Source organism: Larus michahellis, chromosome 5, assembly GCF_964199755.1.
Source record: "Larus michahellis chromosome 5, bLarMic1.1, whole genome shotgun sequence".
NCBI classification, from domain to species: Eukaryota; Metazoa; Chordata; class Aves; order Charadriiformes; family Laridae; genus Larus; species Larus michahellis.
Window position 1 is genome coordinate 47,548,639 of NC_133900.1, and position 22,569 is coordinate 47,571,207.

The 22,569-nt window shown below is 37.9% G+C and overlaps 1 protein-coding gene across 5 annotated transcripts in view; it reads left to right on the top strand.

Annotated features, from left to right (window-relative positions):
• Positions 1–22,569, top strand: part of ALMS1 (ALMS1 centrosome and basal body associated protein) — a 77,317-nt gene that overhangs the window by 15,179 nt on the left and 39,569 nt on the right. For 3 of the 5 annotated variants that reach the window (XM_074587187.1, XM_074587188.1, XM_074587190.1), the window contains exons 2-6: positions 1,683–1,817; positions 3,381–3,576; positions 14,357–14,474; positions 15,879–18,114; positions 21,319–21,478. In XM_074587187.1, coding sequence (XP_074443288.1) covers positions 1,683–1,817; positions 3,381–3,576; positions 14,357–14,474; positions 15,879–18,114; positions 21,319–21,478 — 2,845 coding nt within the window. Of the gene's footprint in view, positions 1–1,682; positions 1,818–3,380; positions 3,577–8,610; positions 8,832–14,356; positions 14,475–15,878; positions 18,115–21,318; positions 21,479–22,569 lie in introns of all 5 variants that reach the window. The other 2 variants (XM_074587189.1, XM_074587191.1) reach the window with 2 other exon arrangements.

Genomic DNA, 22,569 nt, shown 5'->3' on the forward strand with positions numbered 1-22,569 from the left:
TGCTGGCTCATATTCAGCCAGCTGTTGACCAACACCCCCAGGCCCTTTTTCACTGGGCAGCTTTCCAGCCACTCTTCCTCAAGCCTGTAGTGTTGTGTGGGGTTGTTGTGACCCAAGTGCAGGACCCATCGCTTTTTGAACCTCATGCAATTGGCCTTGTCCTATCAATCCAGCCTGTTGAGATCACTCTGTAGAGCTTTCCTAATCTCAAGGAGATTGACACTCATGCCCAACTTGGTGTTGTCTGCAAACTTACTGTGGGTGCACTTGATCCCCTTGAACAGATTGTTGATGAAGATATTAAAGAAAATGGACCCCAGTACTGAGCCCTGGGGAACACCACTTGTGACCAGCTGCTGACTGGAGTTAACTCCATTCACCACAACTCTTTGGGCCCAGTCATCCAGCCAGTTTTTCAACCAGTGAAGAGTATGCTTGTCCAAGCCATAAGCAGCCAGTTTCTCCAGGAGAATGCAGTGGGAAACGGTGTCAAAGACTTTGCTAAAGTCTAGATAGACAACATCCAAGTCTTTCCCTCGTCCACTAAGCGGCTCACCTTGTCATAGAATAAGATCAGTTTAGTCAAGCAGGACCTGCCTTTCATAAACCTCTGCCATTTGCTGTCTTGGACACTAAAAATACCTCCAAGTGTAGCTTGGCTTTTAAAAAATATTATTATTAGTGAGTTAAACTGGAACTAGAGTCAACATGAGGAAGAGGATGAGGGCAAGGAGGGGTATTAAAGAGATGGGGGAGCTACAAGTCCTTTTTCTGGTTGAGGCCTCATGTTATATTGCTGCGTTAATATTACCTGATGTTCTCCAGTGGTAGTCCCCACTTTTTTTTTTTAAGCTGGTAACTACTTTCCTGGAACATTTTTGTTTGGGCTGAATCTTGGTGTTCCAGAAATGTCTCTTTTCGCCATTATATACCATTGTGTTTGAACCTGGCTGTCTGTATTGTCTGGGGAAAGCTGTTACAGTCGTGACCTCCAGCATGAGATATTATAGAAGAGAAATTTTGTTCTGACTGCAGAACAGCTTTCTCTGTTACCTTGTGGGGGAAAAAAATGTTACATCTGCTTTTCCAGGCTGAAGTCTAATTTAACTTCAGTTCATGCCCTCAAAGCCTGTCAGGTATTGCTAAATTATAATTTAGAAATCAACCTAGACTTGCTTTAAGATATTTACATAAGATGCCTTTTAAAATTTAGGTTACAACATTGATACAAGTAAAAACCTTCTTTGTTAATATAATTACTTTTTAAAAAATCCCAACAACCACTGTTAATAAACCAGACAGGACAAATGCTAGACCTGACTTTGATCAAGGTGATGAGTCTTTTTGGTATTTTGTGATTTATTTAGAACTGCATGTACGTGGATTGGAAATGAGAAATAAATTTCTGGCCCTCAGAAATGATTGGCTAATGTGCAGAAGCTCATGTTCACTGTTTCTTGTGATCTGAAGTGGCAAATGAACCTACCCCTTCTTGTTAAGTTTTGGAAGTCTGGATTGAATTTAGGTCACTGCCTAAGTATGTTGAGGCACGTGCCTCACTTCGGGTGTTGGGGATGGCTTGAATATTTTATATATTTTGTTGTCCATTACTTAAATATATACACATGTTGAAATACCAAGAAATTATTTTCTATTTTAAAAACACATATCGTTTCTTTTAGCCTATTGCAACAACTCCACCACATTGTGGCCGGAAGGAGGAATCCTTAAGCCGCAGCAGTAGCGAAACCCAGGCATCCGTTACCAGTGGGATCTCCCTAGGAGAAGCAATACGTCAGAAAACTGCCATTAATTGGGTATTTGTACTGTGCTTTGTTTTGTTTGTGGTTGAAGGATAATTACAAGGATGAAAATAATATAAAGTGCTTTATCTGTATAATTTAGACCTCCACCTTCCCGCCCTGTAAAGATCTGTGTTTCTTGGACCTGCAGAAAAATAGGACTGTTGTGAACTTTGTCAAGTCATCTAGTCTAGTCTTGATTCAAGTGCTACAAACCTTTTTGACACGTTCAAAACTGAATCCCTAGTAGTTCAGGGATCTTTTTTTTTTTTTTAACATCCCCCCCCCCTTCTGTTTTCTGGTTATAAACCTAATATATTTTCCAGTGTAATGTTTTCTTCTTTGCAACACTATCTTTGATATATATGCAGTTTGTAATTAGCTGTAATCCTGGTCCTGCTACTGCCTTTAAATTACCAGATCTGTCTACTTCAAAATAGATGATTTACATGTTACCACGTGAACTAAAGCATGTCTCTGTGCTATCTAACTACTTTTAGACTTAGTTTTAATGATGTGTTCCATATGTGATGAAGGAAAACTGTACTCACATCGTGATACAGTCATAGTAGTTCTAGCTGATGGATATGCTTCCAAATATTTAATTACTCTGAGAATTGCGTAAGATCACAGGTGTTTTGAAAAGACGGATTGTATCAAAAATTTTATTTCCAAATGGTTATAAGAATCTTGTGCAAAAATTATAGTTTATATAGCAAAATGCTAAAGTGAAAAGTAGCTTTTAATATGTTAGTAGTGTTTCAAAAGGCAGAAGAGCTTGCAGCTATTAAGTAGGGATAGTACTGTACCTCTGCCAATTCACTGGAACACTTAACGTATATGTAATTATAAGTTACATATGCTGATGATGGTTTCCCTTATAAGTGATAGATAGTCTTAATTCTCTACGCTGAAGACTGGTCTGTGCCTTTTCCATAATTAAAATGTATCTGTTTAATTATTTCCCCAGTAATCCCAATGCAAATGCGTTAATGAGGTATCTGAACTAAAGATGCTCTTCCCCATTTGAACATGAACTGAAAGTCTTTTTCTTAAAATATACCAAAGAGTTGACTGGGATTCTCAAGGCATTATCTGTGTGACCTCAGATTTCTGTAACTAGAGACTTCCTTTAAAGACAAACCAGAAGCTGTTCTGCTTGTTACTCCCCCGATTGTACGATGCAAACCATGTTTACTACACAGTGTCAGGAACTGAATTGGCCCAGCATCCTACTGAAGGATTTTTCTTTCTAAGTGAGAGATTTCATTCTGGTTTGTAAAAAGCCTTCTGTGGTGGCAGGATTTGGAGATGAAGCTCAGTTTCGGACAAGTGATGGAAGAGTGGGGATCAGATAATAAGCAATAACAACTTAAGCAGTAGTGAGAACTGACTGTGGACTTCATCAGTTCATAGTGCATCATAATTCTTTTACATTAAAAACTGAGTATTCGTATAGGAAATACAATTCAGAAGCAATGATTCCATTGTTTCATAACTTAGTCTTTATTTCCTTTGGAAATATGCCTTATAAAACTTTCTTGAGTTTGAGCACTTTTTTTGCCCACCTGTTCTTAGGGTATCGAGTCATGGTATCAACTTCCAGCAGAAGTGGATGCCAGCCATTTAACTGCTGCCTCGGAGACAAAGCTTGGCCTGACTTGTGGTAGAAATGACCTGACAGAGTTCCCTACTCTGGAGGAAGGAGTGTTGCCTTCAGCAGAAGCATCTAGAAAGCAGTCTCCTGGAGATACAGCACACGGCTTACTGCTGGGTATGTTCAAAGTTGCCTTTTGTTCAACTGCTAAACAATTAGGATTTTACTTTTAAATTAATTCCTAACCTGGGTTTGACTTCTTTTAGTGAAAACTGGTGTTTAAAAATGCATTCTGTGTAATTTTATTGTCAACGCCCATCTTCAAAATGAGATAGAAGGCTTGTGTACCTTTCTTGGGTCCTTTAACAGGTGAATTGATTATCTTTGGTCTCAGGTAAAACTGTAGTCTTGTTTTCCTTTAGAATTAATAGTAAACCTGAGTAAAGTTAGAAATTTTTGGTGTTGCATCTAGGTGAGGTGATAGTTCTCTGTGTCCTCAAAATCTGTATTAATTTGTTAGTCAAAAATCTTTGTTAATTTCAAAACAGTGGATAGAATAGTAGATGTAATCGTATTGATAACACGAAAAACTGTGTGGCAAGAGTGTGTGCATGCTTGCACTCCTTTTTCATGAATTCAAACTACTGTGTACTGTTCCTGTGTTTCACTGCTTCTTACAGGATTTCTTTATACACAAAGTAATCTCCGAATACAGTTTTAAAAGGTTTTCAATAGCCCTTTACAAAGGTATCTTATAAGTGTTACTGCTCTTTAATTAATCGGTATATGTATTCCTTTTCAGATAAGAGGAAAAACTGAGGCATTATAGCTAGAAGTACTGTACTACTGCAAGATTTAACCCATATAAAGGGATTTCCTTATGTAGGAAGTTAGCATAACAAAGACTACATGGAAGAGAAAGGTGGTAATTATTTACAGAATGTCTCAGTAAGTTGATGTTTACACACTTACATGGTTGTACTCACAAGCACCAGCTCTTGTTTTTATTTCCCAAGTAGTCTAGCTTGCCTGTAACATGGCAGCCTGGGATGGTGCTTTGCTGTACTCTGCTGTACTTAACAACTCACTGTTGAGCTAACAGGAAAAGGAGCTGTGTATATGAAATGCAGCAACCTTGTTGTTAATGTCCCATTGTCAGAGCACAGGACCTTCTGCTAACGAGTCCTCTCTACTGGCGCTTAACCACAAGTTTATGCACACATTCTTACTTCATTCATATCAATAGTAATGTATTTGTTACAAGTCCTTACATTTCTCTCTGGGTTTGGACAATGGCTATATTGTAATGTACCACATTAATGTGGATATTGATTCTTTCCAATATATTGGTCATCTTGGCCTCAGAATGTGTTTGCAATTGGTATGCTATCTTCAGTATTGATCATAGCGCTAAGATGTGAAAACCTGTGTGCAGTGTATTGGTATATTACAAGTGTTATCATTAACAACACAATTTGAAATACAAAAAAGCCTGAAGAGTGTTAAAAAACTAATTGTAATACAGCTGTGAGCATCCTTTAAGAATAGTATACCAGTGGTGAATAGTTAGGGTTTCTGCATCGCTTAATTGTAACTTCTCATCCTTTAGCTGCTGCTTCTATTTGTTGTGATTCACCAATAAGTTTGTTCCAGCCATACTAATCCCAGTGTAGCACTCTTCCACATTATATAATTCTGATTAGCAAATGCACGATATGGATGGACACTGTATATGTTTCATCCTCGATATATACAAGAAGGTTGTTATTGTTTTTTCTATGTGGGGTTCAGTTTTATGATGTGATCCCCACCAGACCAGATACAGGGAAAGAACATGCATGCAGCTGTTTCCAGAATCATAGCCGAGGGAAATGTTAACTGATAATTGGTACTTGCGTGCAAGTAGTTGTTGCTGCATTGAAGTACAGCGTTCTTCAGGTTGCTTTCATGTAGAACAGATGAATTTGTTACACCTCCATTTTTCATAAGGCGTTTTTAGCTCCATTAATACACCATTAGTGATGCATCAAGTTCTTAACTTTAGATATCCAAAGTGATTGATGGATTATTTTCGGTAATGCTAGTGGGGTTTGTGCATCTATTATTTGGCAGTCATCTTTATTTTTGACATAAAATATCCTGGGTTTTATTTCTCGTAATGACATGGTTGTATTTGTTCCATGCCTAGTACTTACACCAGTCTAGACAGTGTTGTTTTGGTCTTCCCTCCTCCCCCCAACTGTTCAGATTATTTACATTTTTGTGGCAAAACCCCCCTACTTATAGTGTTTAATATTCTATTAGTAGTCCTTATTGCTAGTGCTTGTGTTTGGGTGCCATTTATATTACTGCCAGTAATATTTTCCAGTTCTAACACCACTTCAGAAAAGCTAAGCATTTCTGTTGCTTCCTTTCACATCTAATCATCGCAGTTTAGTTAAAGATTGGTTTGAGAAGTTCCAAGATTTAATATTTCACCTTTATCCATCCTTGGTTACATTCACTTTCATCCATGTGGAGTCAGAGTATTCTGTTCTGGTGATATAGTTTTTTTTAGTCCACTGGTAGTAGTACATCTTTGAAAAAGAAAACTTCTTTTTATAATGCAGCATTATTCTCTGCGTCTTAAGACACGAACCATGTTACTGATTCATTGTAATAATGTCTAATAATCCTCAAAATAATGGAAACAGAGACGCTCACTTTCTTCACTCATTGCTCTTAATCATAAGAAATGTATCTGTCCCCAACAAGATAAACTTGTTTCTCTTGGAAATAAAGCCAACTTTTGTCAGATCCATTTTTCTTTTACCTTTATTTGCTCATATTTTCTTTTTGTTTTTTAACTTCAGGCTTCAGCTGTGACAATTAATCTGTAAGGAATATCTTTCACTTTTTGTAAGTGTGCATTTAACAAAACCAAAAACAGCAAAAGCAGAGCTAAGCAATGTATAGTTAACAATACTTATATGGCTGAAGTGGTTTGCTTTCTCTTCTGTGCTATCTATGGAAGATAAACCTAGACAAGACTGTTATTGATAGCTGTTTTAATTATCCAAGCTGGAATATTGTCCTTGCTTGCCTTACTTTAGTTGCGTTCTTTACATTTATTGCATTTCTGCTTCCTTATGCGTCCAAGTTACTATGCTAAACAACTGTTCACCAGACCCCCAGACATGACTGTTATCCATTGATTCCACTCTTAAATTAGCAGTTGTTGCATTTAGGTATAGATTTCTATTTTTTTTTTTTTTTTTCAACTCTTAAATGCTAGTTGTGACATCAAATTTGATCATGCACTGTGCGTTAACTTTTGGCTTTCAAAGTGTTGTGGTTTAACCCCATCTGGCAACTAAGCACCACGTAGCTGCTCACTCACTCCCCCCATGGTGGGACTGGGGTGAGAATCAGAAGAGTAGAATTGAGAAAACTTGTGGGTTGAGATAAAGACAGTTTAATCAGTAAAGCAAAAGCTGCGCACATGCAAGCAAAACAGAACAAGGAATTCATTAACTACTTCCCGTTGGCAGGCAGGTGTCCAGCCATCTCCAGGAAAGCAGGGCTCCATCATGCATAATGGTTCCTTGGTAAGACAAATGTCATCACTCTGAACGTCCCCCCCTTCCTCCTTCTTCCCCCAGCTTTATAAACTGCTCATGACATCACATGGTATGGGATATCCCTTTGGTCAGTTGGGGTCAGCTGTCCTGGCTGTGTCTCCTCCCAGCTTTGTGGGTGCCCTCCACCTCCATGTTGGCCCGTATGAGAAGATGAAAAGTCCTGGATGCCGTAGCAACAACTAAAATATTAGTCGGTTATCAACATTATTCTCATGCTAAATCCAAACCACAGCAGTATACCATCTGCTAGTAAGAACATTAACTCTATCCCAGCCGAAACCGGGATGCAAAGTTATCTCTGTCTTGATTTCAATTGAATTGTTAATTTTTCCTGTGCAAACATTTGTGTATGTATATTGTAACTTATTGTTATGTCATTTGTTAACTGCTTCTTACCTGATGATAAAGCCTGTTTTTCTTTACTTTTATGACACTCCACCTAGACTCCTTTTATGCATATACTTTCATACACTTCCTTGGAAACGCATAACTTAACAATGCTGTTACTAAGCCCAAAGTATTTCTTTTTGTATTGATATCCCTTAGAGGATCACTCTGGAAAATCAAATATTACCCCCTCCCATTAGATTATTATATTTGTGACTCACTTTTCCAGGATGTTACTGAAATTGCTGAATAAAGATGCTTCTAAGGCTGGTTTCATTACGTCATTGTGCTAGGTTTTTCCACAAACAAAATTATTATGGGGAAATAATATGATTGCTTGTGATATTTTAAAATAAACCTGTGTTGCATCCAGTTAACTGCAAGTTCAACTTGCAATTTGCTATTCCTATAACAACTGGTGTAATCTTACTTGTTGGTTTTTGTTTGTTCTGAAGTTAAACAACTGCTTAAGGGGATGGAGTTGAAATTGCCTTGGGAATAGCCTGGTAAACATTCATGGCAGCTCCTGAGGGTTTTATGAGTTTAGCTATTATTACCATTTGCTCATTTTCATCAGTTTGTGGTTATTTTGATAATGCTTTGATCCATCCTTTGTGAAGGAGCCTGTAAGAGGAGAGAGAACATCTGTCTGGTGGATCTGTATCCAGAGGTTCTGAACCCCTCTGAGGCTCAAGGTTCCATGCCTTCCACTGTAGGTCTCGCACTGATGGCTGCAACTATTCTTTGTGTTTTGTGGTATGCTTTCTTCGGAGATCGAACTCGGTTTTGGTAACTTGGATTATCTGGTTCAAAAAATTGCTGTTTCTCTGCTTGAACCTTTTGTTTACTTGTTCAGGGGTTCTCTGCTACACGGTTCTCTGTCAGCTTTATGGTGGTGAATATACATGGATTTCTATGAGGGAAAACAAGACAGAAGATGACTTCTATCTGTAAAGGCAGAATCTGGGATTAGGTTAGTTTTTGTAGAGGTAATACATCTGCTGAAGGAACTTTTAAAATCCTGTGTATGATACAAAAGCATTAAAGGAAAGACCAGTGCTTTTTTTGGTTTCTTAGAAACTTCAGGTACTTTACTGGAAATCCCAAATGTTTGCCAATATAGACTTAATATGTTGCTTTAGTCTACACTGAACACTAAGCACTGTCCCTTGCTGCCATGAGGCTTTTTTTTTTTTTTTTTAAGACAATGTGTTAGGAAGATGAAGTGAGATTCTATTCTGGCATAACAACACAGGCAGACAAAGCTTGGTACGGCTGAATCAGTTGCTGGTTGCTGTGGATTTGGAGCTACTTCTGAGATGTTTTTGCAGAAGTTTTCTCCTTTATGAAATAAAAAGCACTCTTGACTGCCTCATCTTTGGGCCTATGGACAGCTTTGTAATTAAAAGCCATGTGTACATCACGGTGAGTTGCTGTCTGGCTGCATTTGGTTAATACTGAATATTTTGTTTTACCATATAGGAAATTCTGGTTTAAGACAGATATTAAAAAGTGGAAGGACATGGCAGGTTAGGCATGCTTTGTTTTTGCTTACATCTTCTATATAGAATTGTTGTATTTAGTATATTTTATAGCATTTTGTCAACATTATTGTGGTTTGCAGAACTGGAATCCATTTTGTCAAGAAAAATTTCCTGATATTTGTCAAGGTTTGTGTTTTAAATGCAACTGGAATTAAAGAGAAAGCATAAGGTTTTTTAATAAGATGCAAAGCTATAAGAATTCTGTATAGTGCTGGTATTTTATTTGTTGTTCTCTAGTGAGTGTGCCAGTAGCTACAGCCTTTTTTTGTATGCACTTAAATTTCCAGATATGGGAGGAAAGGTGAGAGGGAAGCGAGAAACATAAGCTGTAATACTAATCTATTCCTTCTTCTCTTCAAAAAGTGTTTTGAATTTCATTTGGGGAGAAGGGGGGGGAACTCACAATGACAGTTGTATTGCAATTGCTCCTGCTACATTGTGGAACAGATTGATAAAGCCAAGAAGGTTTTGTTTTTGTTTTGCCTTCCTTTTTTATCTTCCACAAATGGCAATTTGACTCTGGCATTCAGAATTGTCAGCAGGCTGTAAGATAAAGTAGCACACCCAGCTTTGCTTGTTCAGTGAATTCAACTGTGAGGAAGCTTTTGACCTTCAGAGTGACAGCGGGAAGAATTACTGTTTTGACACTAGATGCTCGAAGAGTGTTGTACTGACGTCACTTGCTGCTTTAAGCATCGAGCACCTGCTTCTCTGCCTGAAAACCTAGGTTATGTCTGAGTGTAATGAGCCCCTAAATCACTGTAAGCATCCAAAATATGATAGTGATGATCTTTCTGCCTCCTGCAGAAAATAAGTTACTGAAAACATTAGAGTTCATGTGCTGTAAGATTAGAAAACGTTCAAAAAGGCCAGATGAGGGGGAACATGTGACATGGCTGGAGTTACATTTTATATATATGAAAAAATTAGTTTTGTAGCCCAGTTAAATGTTATCTATTGAACTCCATAAGAATGCTTTTACAGGTCATCTCTGCAGGCTGCTGCAGGGGGAAAGCTGGAAGAGAGGCTTTCTACTGAGGATGTGGCTGCAGTGAATGTCAACTATTATCATTCCTCCTTTTTTTTTTTTCTCTTTTTCTGTTCCCTTTTTTCCTCACTCTTCTTTCGTGGCCTTGTCAGTCATCTGCTGCTTCAAGTCAGTGATCACCACCACAGTTCCTCTAACTGGAAACCTCTGGGGAAGGCAGGGTACTGTCAGCCTAAGGCAGATTTATGCTACATGGCAGAACCAGAACGTTCTTTGGAGAACTCAGGGGAGCAAGACTGTCTGAAATGGAAGCTAGTCTAAGGATGTAGATTTGCAATATATTTAGTCAGCTAAAGACTGCTACTGAAAAGGAAGGGTCTGGCTTTTCCTCGTCCTGCATACTTATTCCTGCTGCATCCTCTCTGCTAAACCCACTATGTGAATTGGTGCAATCAGATGCGCTCGCTGTTCAGACTGAAATGTAATGATAGGGTTGGAAAATGGAAATGGTTACATTTCAGCTGGATCAGAATTCTCTTGCCTGTGCAAAAAAAGGAGGGGGAAACACATCTCTGGGCTGGAGTGGAGAGATTAGGGCTATCCCTTCTCCTGAGGTGTAGTCATACAGTTTCAAGTGGAGATGGAGAACTCAGGGGCTCTTGTTCAGGACTACATCTACGAGGCTGAGGAGGGAGGGAAGAGAGAACTGAAGTAAGACTTGTGTGTGCTGTTCACATAACTGTTGAAGCCATTAATGATCTATCTAAACTGCCTTACACATTCTGTAGAGAGACAGTTAGACATTTTGTAGAGAGACAGTTAAGTTGTCATATTGTGTCAATGCACTTGGAAGTGTCTTATTTGTCACCTAGGTTTGCATAACTTCAGTGTTTTACATTGGATTCTTGTTATATAGTATCTGAACTGAAATGCTGTTAATGACCACATTTCTGTTGCATACGTACATACAAATGTAATCAAGTCACTCTTTTCTTTGATTACACTAAACAGATTTAGTTGTAGGAGGCTCTTGTGATGAGGCATGTTGCTTCATCTTTTAGACGTTTTCTCTGATCCTCCTGTGATAGTTATGTCATCAGATGTTATGGTCATCAGAAAACTGCGAATTTTGTTTCAACAGTAGTTTCAGTACAAGATTGGAAAGAATAGTCCTTGTTACTACTTATTCATTATTCTTGCTTTTACATATATATGAAAAATTTGCTTGCCATTTTGGATACAGTATTTCACTGGCCTCCTGTCAGTGGTTTGTTCGCCATGACCCTAAGTCCTCCTCCAAGTTGTTGCTTTCTGAGGTAGTCCTTGACTCTGTTAGATTTGCTTAGGTGCTTCTTTCCCACCCCTACCCAACGTATTGCTGGACTTCAGTTATACCAAAACTTGTATCCTTTGCCATGCTGTGATGACAGGTGACCCAGACTGCCCCGTATCAATGGTCTGTGCAGTGAGATATATATTATTGGCAAATATCTTCCTCATCTGTGTGCCTTCTCTGTAAGAACTTAGGGGTTTCTGAAGTTTCAAATAGGGCAGGGACAAGAACAGCTCTTGAAGGGGTTCACTAGGTGCAGTGAGGATTTCCTGTTTATAATTCTTGGAGAATGCTAAGTCATTCTTCATCTGTTTGTGTGCTGGGTTGACTTTCTTGGTACAAATGTTGAGTGGTACTTAAATTTTTGTTGATATAATTTATCTTTAAAGCATTGATTTATCAGCCAAATGTTGTGACTTATGTTGTGTGAGTGTGTGTATGTATGTGTGTATACACATTTATTTTATCAATACATGTGTAGATGCATTAAAAAAAAAATGTATGGCAAGATCTATTTTTGACAGCATTTGACAGCTTTTTTACCCAATTATTTTTGGTTCCCTCCCTCAGTCTTTTGTTTCTTCATTTACAAAGACAGCACACCCAGTCTTCATTGTTCAGCAAAGCTCTGTCTTTAATTACTCCTGATTTTCAATTTAACATTTAGCTTGAAAACACGTTTTCACTCAAAGTGAAGAAGTTAAGCTGAAAATCAGGAAAACTTATTTTCCTCTTGTATGAATAAAAATGAGCTGCCAGTTCTGAAAACATGAAGTGTATCATGATGTGAGATGACAAGTCTAATTCAATAACTGCAATTACTATTGCCTTTCTTCACTAATATAATTTTAAATGTAAAACAAGACTTGGGAGGAAAAAAAGTACATCTACCATAGTTTAGATTCCAACTTGCTTAATGTTTCTTAAAATACATATTTTTGCATCTTTAATGCAATTCTGTATCCAAGCTAACTATGGTCAATCTAGTCAGTATTTTCAAGTATAATAACAAAAAATTGAGTACACTAAACAGAATAAATGTTTGAGCAAATACTCATACTCTACTCCCATATAGTGGTTGTGAATAGGGCATCTAATGTGCAAGCTGTGTTCCGTTTTGTCAGTACCTGCCCCTGAAAGCAAACCTCTTTGTTTTCTGTAAGTACATTTTAAATAAGTGCTAAGGAGATTAGAGTGAATTAGATCAGTCCCTGTTCTGTGATTTTTAATCATGATTCAAATTGTGATTAAAATCACATAAATACCAATCAGTCTGGTACATTACACCACAATTTTGGCTGTGCCCTATAATGTAATAGAGCCCTGAGGCACTGTTATATTATAAATGAGACATCCCTGACCTTGTTCCTTATTTTCTTAGCTGATGCTCCCTCTGTGCTGATGCTGCCAGCCTTGAGTTTTCTCCTTTACTTTTTTTTACACTTCCATGTGTGTTGTAATTTTTTTCATCCAGCTTTGCACGGATGCTCACCAGTCTACATTGGAGCCTCTTCTGAATGCCCTCTTTTGTCAAGTTGCTTAGGAGTTGCTTAGCTATTCATACCTATTTTATTAAGATGCATATCATCTCCTTTCCTATAAACTTCCAAGAAAGCAGATGGCTTTTTTTACTTTTCATTCATGTTTGGTATTGCAGATAGTTAAGACAAGAGTGAAATGGAGTGGTGACCAGTGCAATGCATTTATGTAACGAAGTAAGGTAGAGAGTGTAGCTTTAAAGAGGTACTGGCTGCTAGAAAAACAAAGATTCCACTTAAGTTGATGTAGCATGTTTGTGCCATCTGTCCTACAGATGCTAAAGTATAAATTCGGCTTCCTCTAGGAGACATTAGGCTGGCCATGTGGTGGAGACAGCTGCTGAGATAGAAGGGAATCTTTGAAACTGTATAGCAATCATATTATTTTTCTAGCTGCTGATGGGGTGGGACTAGGGGGCGTCCAAATTTTGAGCCAGTTTTGCTGTGTGCTGTAGAATTACTTCTATCCATATAATTATCCTCTCACTACATAGTGTTCTAAAGTAATTAAAAAAATGATAATTGGAAGCATTAAATTAAAAATGAATCAGAAAGGTCATCTTGTGGTTCAATACCACTCATCAGCTGATGTAATACAGGCTGTAGAAAGCCTCAGGATAAAGCTGACGTAATGTAAACTTGATTCTTTGTATGTAATGGCCATCTCATCTGATGATTATGCTTCTGTATAGAATATAGCTTGTCTGAGGTGGTTGAAAACTAATGAACCTAAATTAAATGAATGTGAATTCTGGTTCTGAAAGCCACACTCTTGATGACAAATAGCTTTTTTGCTTTAAAAAACCCCAACTTATTAAAGTATAGGGATTTTTTTTTTTTTGCATCAAAATGTGTATGTAGTGATTTACACTTATCAGATACCAGCTTATAGTTGTTTTTATTCTTGTGTTATAAAACATTTCTGTTTGATTTTGTAAGCAGTGAACTGAAAAAAGAAGTGACAACTACCTCAGAGAACAAAGAAATACATGACAGAAACTAAAATTTATTGATACAGTAGTAGACAGTGGTACTAGTATAATTGTGATCACTGTTTTATTATTACTTGCAGAAAAATATCTGCATCTTTTGCTATAATAAAAATTTATGGAAAAATGGAGACTGGGGAAGACATCAGTGGGGATTCTTGGTTTTTAAAGAAGTAAATGGTGATCTGGATAGAAGCCCTGTGGATGTTTTCTGACATGTATAGGCTGTGTGGAAATCACGAGGAGAGATGCTGACTAGTGAGTGGAAAAGGACAGGGATGTGTGCAAAAAGAATTTTAAGAGGCTAAGTTAGAGATGTCAGTGTGAAGTAGCATTTTGACATTGGCGAGAAGAAACCTGAATTTCATAAGCGATAAGAAAGTTGAATTTAATACATGAAGGAACATGCTTCAGCAGAGGATTTAAATGATGGGATTACATAATTTTCACTGCAGTTGGCATGTTTTTTAATTTTGAAGGCTGTATTAGTTGGCAGGGCAGTTTAAAGAGGGATTGCCTGGCATGCTTTTATTACTGTGTTATTGTTATTTTTAACAGATATTCAGGACACTCAGTTCTCTCCCTGTCTTCCACTGCTGATGTATTCAACACAAGGTCAAAGATTTTCAGATGAGACGCTTCTCCAGCAGTCAGAAATGGATTTTATTCCCTTAAGGTAGGATAAAGTTACCTGGTGTCATGACAGAACACAAGTCTGAGTGTCGCTTTTCCTGAGCGGCCATGAGTTGTCCTATATTTGATAACTATATCAAATAGTTATTTCAACTATATCAATAGTTGAAATAGTTATCAAAAAACTATATATATATAATAATTACAGTTTTATGCTCACAGAAATAAGACAAAGGTGTAGTTTACTCTTTGTTTGTTTTGTATAGAGAGAAGGCATTGTCAGAGTTCTACTCATCTTCTTATGTTGCCTTCAAAAGAGTTTGAACAAGGGAAAACTGGAACAAGCCTCTTCTGAATTTATCATCCTTAATGTACCTGAAGAAAATGGGAAAATGAGGAACTCTACCCTCTCAGACATCTTTTTAGTTTTCTTAGACTCTGAAATAAACTTCATGAAATTTTGGGGACAAAAATCACATACAACTTGTAGTTACAGTAGTAAATGCATGCATATACATGTAATAATATTGTGGTTTGTATATACTGGAATAATATATGTTATGTGTAATTAAAAATACATATTTTTATATAAAGTTTGAATACATAAAGGAATAACTATTTCAGTAGAAGTCTTTGTCCAAGCCTTCATTTCGAGGTGTAACAGATGATTCCTTTTGTGCAACGAAGGCAAGAAATCCTCTGCCCTTCATTAAAAAGAGAAAAAAGGAAGTGTACATATAAACACACATACTTACCGTTTTGTTGTTGTTTAGGCTTCCTTGTACTTTTTTTGGTGTGTGACGGGAGACAGATTTGTTTCCTAGTGTGATACACTGTGACTTCATTTTGTGGATCAAAACTTAGTTCCACCAGAGCTGGTGATCTACTTTCATAAAGTTATATTACTTGGTGTTTGATCGTTTTCATATAAAATAACTATTAATTCAAAATCCACAATAAAAATATTAGAAGTTTATAGGAATTTATTGCTTGTGTTCCTCTGAGACCCTGGCTTATTTTATATCCTTTAAAGAAATAATTGATGTAATGAAACTGAAATAGGTGATTTATATTAAAAAAAGAAAAACCACATGGAAATTTATATGTGTGTAAGCAGCTCCTATATTTTATTTAATTAATAAACATGCTGTTAGTAAAAAATACTTCAGTCCTAATTTGATTGAAAAATATTGACCTACTAAGTAGGAACTAATATTATTTGAAAACCTTTATTTTATAGGGCAGTGGGGCTTTTTGATGTTGTTTGAACTTTCTACACTTCTTCACATTTTGGCCTGTTTAGAGGGTGTGTTTATGTCTGTGTTGCTAAACCCCAGTTAGTTTTTGAGTGAGGTTCTACTTCTGCCTCTTATATTAAAGCAGAGAATATGGACGTTGAAATAAAAAATACAATCAGAAATTTACTTACTTTTCTCGTCTCTTGTAGAGGAGTCCCTGATGTTTCTGGTGCATCTGAGGAGCACACAAAGCCTTTGCACATCCGTGAAGCTATGTCACTGACAGATGCAGAATCTCCCTCCAATGCACCCGGTGACTGCTTGACTTTGTCCCAGCATCCTCTTTCATTCAGACATGTGGAACCTTGTGATGCCGGCTGTAGTGGATGGTTGTCTCAGCAAACTTCTTTTTCTGGACAACTACTGGTGAACAAGGGGGCAAATGAAGACTGTAAGAATTATACCAATGAGAAGGCATTTATTCCCCAAACAAGTGACGATTTAGCAAACTCCGCTTCAAAGGTGATGCTAACCAAGGCAGATAGACTGAACCAAATGGAAACTTCTCTTGCAAAGCAGACCTGTAGTACGTCTATAAAAGACGAACGTTTCTCCCGCAACGGCGACATACCAGCTACTGTTTTTGAGCTTTCAGAGGAAGACAAAGGGTTACTGAGGCATGATGAGCTCTCATCTTCAGAAAACTCCTCTTGTAAAACAGCACTGACTAAGAATTCAGAAAAAAGGGAAAGAGAGATGCCAAAGGAAAAGGTAAAAATGTCTGAGAGTGAGTCAGAAGGGTGCTTGAGGCAGCTGGAGAAGCTGGAAAAAGAAAAGAAGGTTCATGAGCTTGATTTGTCTCATAACTTACCTGATGATTTGAGGAAAGACTTTTTACAAAAGAATTGTAAAAATTCAGATGCACAAGATGTTTTTTCTGCAAAGGCTTCTGAAATAGCTGAACTGTTGAAGGAACAGGGAGAGGATTTAAATGGCTCTGAAAGCTTGAAGTTGGTTCAAGCTGTTGCTGAGGAAATCCAGGGAGCTTTCCTGGATCATCAGCAGAAACAACTGTCTCCTGCAGTGAGATTTGAGAAAGAGGAGTTTATCCCTATTGTGACAAGCACCAGTGATTGTGCACCTAAACAACTGGTTGTGACTGACATGGAAGCTCCTTCTTCATGCCGTGAGGATGCCGCAGTGGAAGTAGAACCTGGAGTAAGCAGGAGTGAATTAACTAGTTCAGATTTTTCCATAGAAAGGGGACATAAAATTACAGGCATTTCCCCTTCCTTTAATCTTGTAGGTGATGGCTCATTCTCTGTACACTTCACTCATCCAAACTATCAGTCTACTCCAGGGATACTACTAAAGAAAAATGTTAAGGCAGAAGAACTTGGTGTCCTTGTCATCAAATCAGATATTCAGGCCTCTCCTTCATGCTTAAATGAAGAAACTTCAGGGAAGTCATCTGCAAGTACACCTGTATCTCCTGAGAAACAACATTCACTCCAATGTGCTCAGAAAGAAAACAATGAATGTTTTGAGTCCTTGCAATTCAAATTTCCCCACACTGGAAGAATTCAGTCACTCCCATCACTTAGTTTCACAGAGAAGGTAGGGACTTGGAATATGAGCCAGCCAGAGGAGATATCTGATGCATTGACTTCATGTGCCCCAGGTGGAGTTTCTCCTGAAAGGAAAGCCTACAGTGCTATTGCCAGTTCTTCAAACAATATTTTGTCAATACAAAAAAGTGGTAGAGACCCCAAAGATTATGTTGCTGCTTCCTCTAGAGAGACAGGTTCCCTGGGAAGTTTGCATTTTCATAATAAAAACATACTGCTTATGCACCTTCTTAATAGATCTCAGTCTGACAACACAGTTAATGTTTCCAGTAGGAACATGTCCTTGGTTGAAGTTATTCTGCCAGCAAACTCAACAGAGGCAGTGCAGCCTCTAGAAGAAAAAAGTAATGTTTTAGGAGTGTCTGAAAATAGTTTACGAGGCTCCATGATACAAAAGTTTACAGCTGAGATTGTTTCTGGTTCTAGTGCTGAAGATGCAGAAAGTAATAGTACAGGACAAAGTTCAGACCCAAATATTTTTGTTTCTGTTGAAGGAGTGACTCAGCTCCTTCCAGAGGATGCAAACTCTCCAACTGATGACCAGAAGTATTGTGATGCTCTTGAAAATCACTCTTACAACCTAAATGTTCCTACTGGCCATGTTAGCATGGGCAATTTTAATGATATTTCCCCAGATAGTTTGAATCTTCCTGTTAGTTCTGGGGAAAGTATCCAGGGGGACTTGGGCTCTTCTGGGTGCTCTTCAGTGGTTTCCAGGCACTTCTTCACCAGTGCAAAAGATAACTTCATCACCGTTGGAGCAACTTCTTTAGAAACTCCAGAGAAAGAAGAGCTTAATATCGAAGAAAGGATCCCAGTAAGTTAGTTTCTAACAAAAATTTGTAACCCTTTTTTACCTTCTGATTACGAAGAGATCAGAGTACGCTTGGCTGTCATAGACTGAGTAGGACAGAAGTGCAGAAAGTATCACAGGAACGAGACACTAGCATACTTATAGTTAGTTTGTGATATCCAGTAATGTCCAGAACCTGACACGCCATAGTTCATCTTCTAGAAATACTAGCAAATAAGCCTAAAAAAAAATAAATCTTAAAGGATCTTTTATAAATTATTCTAAGTTAAACTCTGATTTCAGAGTTTTCCTATTTTATTTAATCCTCTGTTCTTCTAGGAGACTCTGGTAGGGTCTAAATCACTACAGACTAAATGAAATGGTTTTACGCTGATCCGTGCTACTGGTGAATTTCATCCATGGTATTACTTCAGCTTACCTTAAATACAGAGGTGGAAGAAATAACTTTTAGGTAATATTTAGCATGGGCAAAGAAAAGGTTGGATATGAGGAAGATTATTTTTTTTTTGTTGTTTTTTCCATGTATAGATGATAGTGTCATGGTAACAGAATGCAAGAGAAATGTAAAGATTGGTGGCTAATGGTTGTGGAACGTAAAGGACATAAGAACAGGACATAGTGGGTGATAAAAAGTGAAATCTGTTTAAGAGACTTGTAAATAAATTGATTGTAGCTCTTTTAGCAGAGCACTGATAAGCCATTTCTGATCTTCCAGATTCTTTCAAAAGATCAGGTTATAATTATCCAAACATGAGGTTGAGACTCAACTGCTGACTAAGGAAATGCTAGGCTGCAGAAGAGAGAGATGAACTTCACACACCCACGGATCTGCAATAATAGCAAAACCAACACAGAACTCCTTGGCAAATCAAATTGCTTTTTTTCCTATAAATACTCTTACAGCTTGTTCACTTTATTTCAGTATCTAAGGCATACATTCTTGATTCTTTGTATATTGCTCATAAAGGACGTTCGAAGCCTCGGCATACCTTTACTCCTTTATATCTTATTTGGCTAATGCAGATTTCTTTCCTCCCTTCCCCATTTCAGGATGGTTGGTGAGAGTGGAGGGCAGATTGTGGCAGCTATGTTAACTATACTAATAGCTGTTGAGTGTTAGAGAAAATTAAATGCAGATTTATGTTAATGATAAACATGTAATTATCTTCTGAGTAAGTGGCTGTTCCTCTCACAAGATGACTCCTATAATCATTAGGTCTTTGGAACTGTGTTTTAGAAGCACTCTTCTCTGAGTTGTCTCTGCAAATACGTGTTGAAACAAATATAAATATTGTAGGGAGGATATTTTAAATTCAATTCATGAGAAATAAAGGTTGTCTGTTACCTCCTTTTATGACTATAATTAGGTGTGTTCTCCAGCCCTAGTTCTGAGGAATTCTGCTCTCATAAATCACTGACAAGGTAAAGGAAATTAGGCCACATATATGGGTATTAATAGGTAGGTTTATAATAAAATCATAGGAAATAGAATTGGCTAAGATCCATAAGGTAACTTATTTCATTTTGTTGGCTAGTTTAGGACGTAGTACAGATGAATTTAAATTAACTTGCCCCTACAGGTGACTAAGTCAAGGCAGATTTGTTGGTGGTTTTTTTTTTTTTCTGGCATATAATGTCTGGATGTAAACTTAGATGCTCTGATAAAAGGGAAGAAATTACTTTCTCAGGAGATCCTAGATGGCCTTTGGTAGGCTCTTACCTCCACAAGACTCTTCCAGCTTTCAAAATGTATTAATATAGGGAATGACGTTGTTTGTGTCTGAATTAACAATCTCCTGGATGTTGCACAGAGAGAGTTGGTCTCGTCCTCATAACATTTTTCTCTGGTATATTGCAGACTTCTAGGGTTTGGGTATGATTTTTGTTTGGCTTCTCTAAACTAACTGCTTTGTTTAATGTTAATGAAGTTATACTTGAATAGCAACTTATGTATATGGCATACAAAGAGTGCTTGTGTGTATTTGTTCCATACTTATGGAAAAGGGGAAAAGACATGCATTTTATGCCATCTTTACTAAGAAGGGGTTATTGCTTTAGCTGCGCTAGTAAAACTAAGTCTTTGTTCTACATAGAATTTGTATACTTGAGTATCCTGTATTTTATAGACTTAAACCAGTGCAGTAGGTTGTATCCAGACGTGGTTTCATAGCCAGAGAGCTTTTGAGGTACTGCTGAAATTTGTTCATTGCACGCTAGGCCACTGGGTATATAGGCAATTATATATTAGACTACCTGTGTTTCTTCATAAAACTATCACCAGCAGAAGGCGATTCTACCCCTTGGCCAGTGCAAGTTTATTTCTTACAGCAATGTCACTAAAACTGTTTCATGACGTTTTTTAACCAGCTCTAACAAAAGGATTCCCAACGATTTGCCTTGAAGACTAGCCCATAATGAACTTGTCCTTAAGAGTGAGAAACTTTCCTGCTGCCTAGCTTGAAATTCAAAGTCTGATAATGTTCTCCGTGCAGCAATCATTTAGGGAGGAAAAAGGTTTTTAAACCAAACCTTTTTGTTCTCCTTCCAGCTGGCAAATGTCATTTTAAACAGGTGAGGCTGAAGCTTACTAATCTCCTCTGAAGTATCAGACTTCTTGTTTATACAGTGTAGAGAGCATGCATTTGAGTAAAAAGACTGTAAGCAGTCGGCTTCCATTGTTTCTGGATCCTGCGGAAAGGGCTGGGCACTGGTTTAGTGGTAGCGGGCTGCTGCCAGTTGCAGTCTTTGGTACGTGATGAAGGAAAGGTCAGAAAAGCACTGGAGGAAAAAACTGTTGGTGAGTGCAAGCACAAGTGCTATCACTGCCAGAACAGTCCTTGCAACTTATTTCTGAATTGCTGCCAAAGATAAATTAATGAGGAATAGATGGCAGGATATGTCAGTTGTTCTGCTGGGCTGCATGTGGTTTGTGAAGTGCCCATTGCGTAGGCCTAATCATACTAGCAAGAAAAAAGGCTTATCACTCATGGCCCAAAGAACAGAATAAGCTGGAGATGTTGTCTTATGTGACTGCTTTAGTGCTTTGGGTGAACTGTTAGTGTGAGTTGAACATGAATGAGACTCAAGATGGTTTAAAACAAGTTGTTTGTGTTTAAGGTGACATGGAAACCGTGTGCAGCTTCATAATCCATTGACATTCTGTAAGACTGCCATATGTGTTATGTTACTTTTTTCTTGTTTTGCCAGATATATCTTCGCAACCTTGGCATTGATCAGTCACCTGGAACTATACTGACACCGTTTATACCCCGAGGACCGATCAGGGAAGTTGAATTTTCCCCTTCAGAGCTTAGAACGCTGAAGGACTCCACTGACACGCTAACGAGGACTGCTCCACAGCCACAAGGTATGGGAAAGGATGACCTTGTGTTGTGCAAGCCTTAGAGAGCACAGAACTGCGGACTCACCTGTGAAGTTGCTCTTGGCCTGGTAGTGCTAAGTGTGTTTCTTCTCATGTATCTCTATTTCATTCATATGAGTTGATCTCCTCCCATCTCAAATGTGAGATACTTGGCCTTGGAAAAGTCAGCATTAAAATGTTTGAAAACATGGCTTCTCAGTAAGGAGTCAGGGCTACATGGCACCTTCTAGCCAGTGCAGTGGCGTTTTGTCTTTTGTTTTTCTTTATTTCTCTTGTCACAAGAGTTCTTAAGAAGGAAATGTTTTGTATCTGAAGATTAAAGAAATGTTACCAGATTTTTTTCTTCCTGCGAGAGAAATAACTCTTGGTTTCTATTTCTTTCTGAGACTTCTTGGTGTGTTCAGTGTGACAGAAACTCAAATGCATTTTATAACTGACACAATCAGTTCATAAATCCATCCATCTCAATATATAAAAGAAAATAATCGATATGACCTTAACAAGTTTGAGTCATTTCTATGTGAAGAACAGAGTGTGCTCAGTTAGGGTTAAGATCCTTTTGTGACATGCCCATGTAGCGTGTCATTAAAATGTGAAAATGTGCATTGCAACTACTTTTCCTTAGCATATTCTCTTTTGGCATTTGCTTCTTGTACCCAGTGGGAAAGAGCAGATCTGAAGGCTCTTCACAAGAAGTACCTGTCTAACCCTTTGAATATCTGTGACTTTGAGAATCCTGCACTGACCTATCTTTCTAAACAGAAGTGATTAAGTACCTCTCTTCTTATGCCAGTTGAGCTTGCTTATTTTCTTTTATTATTTTTTCCTCCTTTAAGCATTGTGGGAGACTTGGCAACTGAAACAACTTTGCAATTGGTACAGGGGTGGAGTTCTTCTCAGCAGAGGTATTATTCAGCTGGGCTCTGGACAGCTTAATGTACTTGAAAATATCAATGGTTGTGCCATGAAACGAAATTTCGTTTGAAACAAACAGAATTGCTGTTGGCAGGCATGCTTGGGAGCTGGCTTTTCACTTTTGTGTGTACCTGCCAGCATGGATTTAAGAGCAGCATTTG